This window comes from Cajanus cajan, chromosome 1, assembly GCF_000230855.2.
Source record: "Cajanus cajan strain Asha chromosome 1, NIPB_CcT2T_4, whole genome shotgun sequence".
NCBI classification, from domain to species: Eukaryota; Viridiplantae; Streptophyta; class Magnoliopsida; order Fabales; family Fabaceae; genus Cajanus; species Cajanus cajan.
In genome coordinates this window covers 76994998-77003023 of record NC_138517.1, presented here as the reverse complement: position 1 = coordinate 77003023, position 8026 = coordinate 76994998, and the positions used below count along the sequence as shown (strand labels likewise).

The 8026-nt window shown below is 52.6% G+C and overlaps 1 protein-coding gene across 1 annotated transcript; it reads right to left on the bottom strand.

Annotated features, from left to right (window-relative positions):
• Positions 1–2425: 2425 nt before the first annotated feature.
• On the bottom strand, positions 2426–2740 carry LOC145955740 (uncharacterized). Its single transcript, XM_083070854.1, has one exon. The coding sequence runs from the start codon at positions 2738–2740 to the stop codon at positions 2426–2428; it is 315 nt and encodes a 104-aa protein (XP_082926980.1).
• Between the last annotated feature and the right edge of the window lie 5286 nt (positions 2741–8026).

The window sequence follows — 8026 nt, the reverse complement described above, 5'->3', positions numbered from 1 at the left end:
AGAGGGGCGAGAAAGAGGTCGGGGGGACCTCTGCCCCTCGCGGAATGGAAGAGGTGACCTCCAAGGCTGCAGATGCTGATGCAGTCGATCTCACTGGGAGCCCTCCGCCTGGGGAGGCTCCCCAAATGGCCGCTACGACGACTACTGAGCAAGTTGCTCCTTCTGCCGAGGTAAGTGCCTTGTCTCCTTGGACATTTCTTCTGTGCTGGTTTTGCTTTTGTTTATTGAGGCGCTGTCGCTTTTTACAGGTAGGGATAGCTGCCGAGGCGGAGGCCCCGGTTGCTGAGGTCTTGGCGCCTCTGAGGTCATAGGTGCCAGATGTGGACCCCCTTGTTGCCGAGCAGGAGACGCCCGTTTTCGCTTCTATTGAGGCTCGCGGTAAGGGACCGAGTCTCGAGGTCCCTACAGCCACGCCTGCAACCTCGGCGGCGCCATCAGGTTCATCGCAGGGGGCTTCCCGGAGCTAGTACGTAGCTCACCGCTTCGGGAAGGGCCTCACCCAGGTGCGTCTGGACCATGTGAGCGCTTCGGCCGACATGAACTCACTATGGAGTGTTGGGGTGACTACTGAGAAGTTCTTCCCACAAGATTCGCTGACCCGGATGACCAGGTATTGATCAACGGGGCTGGGCCCGTGGAGAGCTTCGACGCAACCCATAAGCAGGAGGATCTGGTGAGGCTGACGAGCCGAGTTCAACCTCTGAAGGACGAGAACAAGGTCCTGAAAAAGGAGAACAAGGTGTTGAGTGCCGCCCTTGGCGAGGAAAAAATGCAGGGGGCTGAGCTTCAAGCAGCGAAGGGTGATCTCGCCAGGGTTCAGAAATCATTGGAGATCGCCCTTCACTCCAACGAGAATTATGCCGCCCAGGTGAGCGATCTACAAGGGCTTGGCGCGTCGTCCCAAGGTCGGGTGCGCAGCCTGGAAGATGAGGTGACGTCTTCCCGGGGCCAGGTTCGCTCTTTGGAGGACGAAGTGACCTATCTAAAGGGCGAGCTGGTGGCGGCGGCTGAGGAGCGTCTTCGTGACGAGGTCATTCTTGGTGGCAGGGAAGAGGAGATTGCTGCCTTGAGAATGGACCTTTCGAAGCTGAAGGTAGAGAAAGCGGCGTTGGAGAGGAAGCTTGAGGAGACCGAGCGTTCGGTCATAATTGAGCATATGAGGGGTTTCCTCAAGGCTACTCGCCAGGCCAGGCTCCTCGCGCTGGGGTTCGACTTCTCTGCCATGCATGTGGAGAAGGTCATCCGCTTCGGGAAGCTCGTACAGGAAGATGACGTGGAGGACAGCTCTAGCGAGAATGCCTCTGCGTAGGCCAAGTTTGTAATAGCCTAGTTTGAGCTTCCTTGCTTTATTCTTCTGTTTTGAATTCAAGTGTGGAACTCTAAAACATTGCTTGTATATGTATATTTTTCTTTGCCTATTTGCGTTTGCGTTTTGCCTTTGTGTTTAGGCTTGATTTTTGCTGTTTTGCGCGTTTTGAGACACATGTTTGATGTCTGTTGTATGCTTTTATATTCGGTGATACTTTACCTTGAGTTGATCATGCCGAGGTTCGAACTCGACCTCAATCATACCGAGGTTCGAACTCGACCTCAGATTTTCGTGAAGTAATTTTTCGGGAAGGTTCGAACTCGACCTCAGTCATACCGAGGTTCGAACTCGACCTCAGATTTTTGTGAAGTAATTTTTCGTGAAGGTTCGAACTCGACCTCAGTCATACCGAGGTTCGGACTCGACCTCAGATTTTTGTGAAGTAATTTTTCGTGAAGGTTCGAGCTCGACCTCAGTCATACCGAGCTTCAAACTCGACCTCAGATTTTTGTGAAGTAATTTTTCGTGAAGGTTCGAACTCAACCTCAGTCATACCGAGGTTTGGACTCGACCTCAGATTTTTGTGAAGTAATTTTTCGTGAAGGTTCGAACTCGACCTCAATCATACCGAGGTTCGGAATCGACCTCAGATTTTTGTGAAGTAATTTTTCGTGAAGGTTCGAACTCGACCTCACTCATACCGAGGTTCGGACTCGACTTCATATTTTCGTGAAGTAATTTTTCGTGAAGGTTCGAACTCGACCTCAATCATACCGAGGTTCGGACTCGACCTCAGATTTTCGTGAAGTAATTTTTCGTGAAGGTTCAAACTCGACCTCAATCATACCAAGGTTCGGACTCGACCTCAGATTTAGCACAAAACATAAAATAATGCGAGAATAACGTGAGTTGAATAGAATGAGTTGTTTTATTGATAATGTCAGTGTGCCTCGTTAAAAACCCTCTCAGCCAAAACCCATTTTTCTATTTTTTGGGACAAAAGACTGAGACGGAAAAATAGTGCACAACTCATTTGTACAAAATTCTGCTGAAGTAGTACTTGAGATGCGTAGCATTCCAAGTTCGCGGTATAGGTTTTCTGCCGAGTTCTTCTAATCAGTACGCTTCATTTCCCAAATCTTCTGTAACTCGGAATGGGCCACCCCAAGTGGGGGCAAGTTTCCCATCTGACGTGTCTTTCCGGGCTTCGCCTAGCAATCGCCACACCAAGTCACCAACTCGGAAAGAACGAGGTCGTACTCGGGTGTTGTATCTTTGGGTAGCTCGGAGCTTGCATGCTTCTTCGTGGATTTGAGCTTCGTCTCTAAGCTCGTCAACCAAGTCGAGGTCAGCTGCCAACTCTTGAGCGTTCTGCTTGTTATCAAAAACTTGACGTCGATGGGATGTCTCTCCGACTTCTACTGGGATCATTGCGTCAGCTTCATAAGTCAGCCTGTAAGGCGTTTCTTGCGTGGTTGACTAGGGGGTGCAATGATATGCCCAGAGGATGCTGGGGAGTTCGTCTGGCCACTATCCTTTGGTGCTTCCTAGCCGCTTCTTGAGTTCTCGGAGGATGACCTTGATGGCTGCTTCGGCTTGGCCATTGGTTTGGGGGTGTTCTACCGAGGTCGGAAGATGTTTGATACCGAGCTCTCGGAGGAAGTCCTCGAATCCCTGTGCGATGAACTGTCGGCCGTTGTCAGTAACGAGGGTGTGAGGGATTCCGAATCTGCAAATAATGTTCCTCCAGGTGAATCTTTGTACGTTCTTAGTGGTGATCTTGGCGAGTGGGCATGTCTCAATCCACTTGGTGAAATAATCGATTGCCACTAGGAGGAATTTCAGTTGACCTTTCGCAGGGGGGAATGGTCCGAGGATGTCCATTCCCCACTGGGAGAATGGCCACGCCGACATCATGTGGTGGAGAGCTTCGGGTGGTTGTCGGTGTGTGATGCCGAACTACTGGCACTCTTTGCATTTCTGGATGTGGCTTTGGCAATCCGACTTCAGAGTGGGCCAGTAGTACCCAGCTCGGAGTACTCTGGTCGCCATTGAGCGTGCTCCAGAATGCATGTCGCATATCCCCTGATGAATTTCCTTAATAACGTAGGCTGCCTGAGACGCAGTCAGGCACTTGAGCAGTGGAGTGGAAACGCCACGTTTGAATAACTCATCCTCGATGATGACGAACTTAGCTGATCTCATCCTCATCTTTCGAGCTTCGTCCTTATCTTCGGGCAAGGTCCCTTCTTTCAGGTAGTTCCAGATGCTTGTCATCCACCCCAGGTCCTCGTTGTCACTGTCATTGACAACTTTATCATCCAAGATGGGTGAGTGTAAGGTTTCCTGGATGATAGTTCGGTGCTGTCCAGGCCTTTTGGTGCTGGCGAGCTTTGATAGGAGGTCAGCTCGGGTATTTTGTTCTCGAGGCACATGCTGTATAGTGAACTCGTCGAAGGACGAGATCTGGTGGGATGCGACATGGAAGTACCGCTGCAGAAGGGTGTCCTTTGCCTGGTACGCCCCGTTGAGCTGCTCCACCATGAGTTTTGAGTCGCTGTTGTAACTCACCTTTCGAGCTCCGAGGTCGCGGGCTAGTCGTAGTCCTGCGAGGAGTGCCTCATACTCCGCCTGGTTGTTGGTCACCTTGAAGCTAAACTTGAGGGACTGCTCCACGGTGACTTGGTTTGGCCCTTCCAATATGATACCCGCACCACTACCCTTAGAGTTGGAGGACCCGTCAACGTGTAAAGTCCATACCTGGGGTTCCTCGGCGGTAGTGGGCGTGAGCTCGGCTACGAAGTTGGCCAGGCATTGAGCTTTTAGAGGTCTGCGACTTTCGTACCGGATGCCGAACTCATACAGTTCTATCGACTAGGCAATCATTCATCCGGCGAGCTCGGGCTTCCGCAGAATTTGCTTGATGGGGTAGTCAGTTTTGACTACCACCTAGTGACTCTGGAAGTAGGGTCGGAGGCGTCGAGCTGCGGTGACAAGCGCTAGTGCCAGCTTCTCGATCATTTGGTATCGCTTCTCAGCGTCTTGGAGGACTCGGCTGATGAAGTAGATTGGAGTCTGCACTTTTTGGTGCTTTTGTACTATTATTGCGCTGATTGCGCTTTCTACCACGACCAAGTAGAGGAGGAGGTCAGCTTTGTGATTCGGCCTCTGTAGGATTGGTGGAGTTGTGAGGAAGGTTTTGAAGCTTTGGAAAGCTTTTTCGCACTGATCCGTCCACTGGAAGTCCTTTGGCTTCTTTAGCAAAGTGAAGATTGGCCCTGCCTTCTCCGCGAGTTTGGGGATGAAACGGGACAGTGAGACTAACCGTCCGGCCAGGCGTTGGACTTCTTTCACCGTTTGCAGACTTTGCATTTGGATGATGGCTTTACACTTTTCGGGGTTGGCCTCGATTCCTCTGCTGGTAATCATGAAACCGAGGAACTTGCCTCCCTGGACACCAAAGACGCATTTCTCCGGGTTGAGGCGCATGTTGTGCCTCCTGATTTGAGCAAACACCTCGGCGAGGTCGGTAGCATGATCTGTTGCCGAGGTGGTCTTGACTACCATGTCGTCGACGTAGACCTCCATGTTCCGCCCGATCTGGTGGTGGAAAACCTTATCCATCAGTCGCTAGTAGGTCGCTTCCGCATTTTTGAGACCGAAAGGCATCACCCGGTAGCAATAGTTGGCGTGGTCGGTGATGAAGGACGTATGCACCTCGTCGGGCGGGTACATCATTATCTGATTGTACCCGAAGTAGGCGTCGAGAAAACTGAGGAGGGCATGTCCGGATGCTCCGTCGACCAGCCTGTCAATGCTTGGCAACGGGTAGGAATCCTTGGGGCATGCTTTATTCAAGTCGGTATAATCGACGCACATGCGTCACTTCCCCGAGCTCTTCTGCACCAGGACCACGTTTTCCAGCCACGTGGTATATCTGACTTCATGGATGAAGCCAGCGTTCAGCAGCTTCTGTGTTTCGGTGATGATGGCCTCCCGCCTCTCACCGCCGACCTTCCGCTTCCTCTGGGCCATCGGCCTTGCCTCCTTGTGTATCGCCAACCTGTAACAGATGAAGTCAGCGTCTATGCCTGGCATGTCGGCGCTGTACTAGGCAAAGAGGTCGGCATTTTGGAGAATCTCAGCTTCGAGCTGTTGTCGTAAGTCCGGGCTCAACTGCCTGCTGATTTTTGTGCACTGCCCAGGGAGTTTTTTGATCTGGAGGTCGTCAAGCTCGTCAATGGGGCTTGGCCTCTCGTCATGGGAGTCGGATCTCGGGTCGAGATCAGTTATTTCCTTGTGGGTGATGTGAGCCACGGTGGGGGGGTCCTTCTTGGTTTGTTCGCCAGACGAGGAGATCTTCAGACTCTCAGCGTAACACTGCCGAGCTGTCTTCTGATTTGCTTTGACAACGATGATTTTACCGTCATTTCCTGGGAACTTCATGGTGAGGTGTGGAGTGGACACCACTACTCCAAGCTGATTCAACGTCGGCCTCCCAATAATGATGTTGTAGGAGGTGTTGGCCTCCACGAGGAGGTATCAGATCATAATTCTCCTTGTGTACGGAGAGGTTCCGAAGGTGGTCAGCAGGTCCACGTATCCCCGAGTGTGCACTCGCTCTCCTGCAAAACCAACTAGGGGCTCTGTGTGAGGTTGGATGAGAGAGTGGGGGATGTCTAACCTGAGGAAGGTCGGCCAATACAGAACATCTGCCGAGCTCCCCTGGTCTATCAGTGCCTTGTGCACCTCTCAATTTGCGACCTCCACGGCTATGACCATGGGATCATCCTGGTTAGGACTGACGCCGACATAGTCGCTGTCGGTGAAGGTGATCGGCAGCGAGCTCTGATGCGAAGCCGAGGTAGTGGAGTGAACACTATTGATATTGCGCAGGTGTCTCTTCCGGGCCGAGCTGGTGGCACCTCCCCCTGCCAAACCACCTGCAATTGTGTTGATAACTCCCCGTAGGGGAGCTGATCTTGTCTCGTGGCTTACCTCGGCTTGCACTGCTCCACCGGCGTTCTGCTGAGAACCAGAGGGTTGGTCCGTGCGAGCACCTGAACCACGGCCTCTGCCTCGTCCGCGTCCACCATAGCCTCCTTGGTCTCCCTGTTGTCGCTGGACATATTGGCCGAGATGGCCTGCTTGGATGAGTTCTTCAATATGGTCCCGAAGTGAGCGGCACTCCTCCGTGGTGTGATCGTGATTTCTATGGTACCGACAGTGCTTGGACTTGTCGGCGCTGTTGGGGGTGTGATCTGGCGGTGGCAGAGTGAGCAGATTGTTGTTACTGGCCTCCTCCAGGATATGCACCCTGGGCGTGTTCAGGGGAGTATAGAAGTCATATCTCCCCCCTCTGTTTGTTCTGGCCGATTTCTTGAACTGGTTGTCATTGTTGACTTTGACCTTGTCCTTGTGACCCTGTTTCGGCTTCATTGGACCCTTTCCACGAACCTGGTCACAGAATGCGGAGTGTTCCTCCATCTGAATGTAGCCCGCAGCACGGGCGCGGAGCTCGTCCATGTCGCGAGGAGCCTCGCGGCATAGGCTGTCGATGAATGGCTCGGGCTTGAGTTCCATGAGCATGGCATGTAGGGCGACTTCGGGATTCAGATTTCTGATCTTGACCGAGATTGTGGCAAATCGCTCCATGAATGCCCGGAGTGGCTCGTCATCGTTCTGTCTGAGACCGGCCAGGGCGGCGGAGGTGATGTGGTGAGGTCGGCTTGTTGCGTACTACATTGTGAACTGCCTGACCAGAGTGCTGAAGCTGTCGATCGACTCAGCGGGGAGCTGGGTGTACCAGTTGAGTGCGGCCCCCTTGAGCGAGGTCAGAAAAACCCTACATAAAATAGCATCATTGTTAGTGTAGAGGTTCACCTGTGTCGTATACAGGTCGATGTGCTCATCGGGGTCCGTTGTGCCATCATAGCAATCAAGGTGGAGAGGCTTCTACCCTTGAGGGAGTGATGTCTCCATGATACCGTCCACAAAGGGATGACGGCCGAAGGTTGCTTGACCCCCTGTGACATGAGATGGGGCTTTGCTGACTTCATGGGCAGACTTGTTCGTCGGAACATGAGATCGATGCGGGGAAGGTCGTGGAGTCGGTGCCCTAGTCGCAGTCCGGGACTGGGAAACCGAATGTTCTTCTCCCTCGTGGAAGTTGCTTGCTTTAGGAGGATGATCGGAGGGGCGTCGAGGGAGCTGGGCGCGAATCCGCTCGTTTTCAGCGCGTAGCGCCGCTAGGTCAGCTTCATTGGCAGTCTGCATTACTGCTAGGTCGGTTTCGTGCTGGGCACGCATGTTTCGCAGATCGGCGTTGTGTTGTTGTCGCATTTGTTCGACCTGGTCGATCAGTCTCCTCAATGTGGCTTCGTTGTCCATGGTAGTTGAGTGATCTGCGTCGTCTGTTGCGCGTCTGCTATGGCTTCTGGTGAATACCATAAGCGTGGCCGATAAGAGCTGTCTTGATCGGCCCCACGGTGGGTGCCAAATGTTCTTACCGGAAATATGCCGTAGGGATGATTCTCCGAGTAAGATTGGTGAGCCTCCTTCGCTGGTACGCTTGATGTTCCGAGATGGGGGTGGTACCTGCAAAAGAGACTCCGATACTAAAGTTAGGGTTTGTATGAGTATGAGTCTCGTATAAGTAATGCACGTACCTTAATGTGAGTTAGAGTTGCGTTAAGCCTTGGGCCTTGGATAAGATAT

Coding starts and splice junctions, on each gene's coding strand:
- LOC145955740 (XM_083070854.1), bottom strand. CDS start 2,740: ATGATCCCAGTAGAAGTCGGAGAGACATCCCATCGACGTCAAGTTTTT.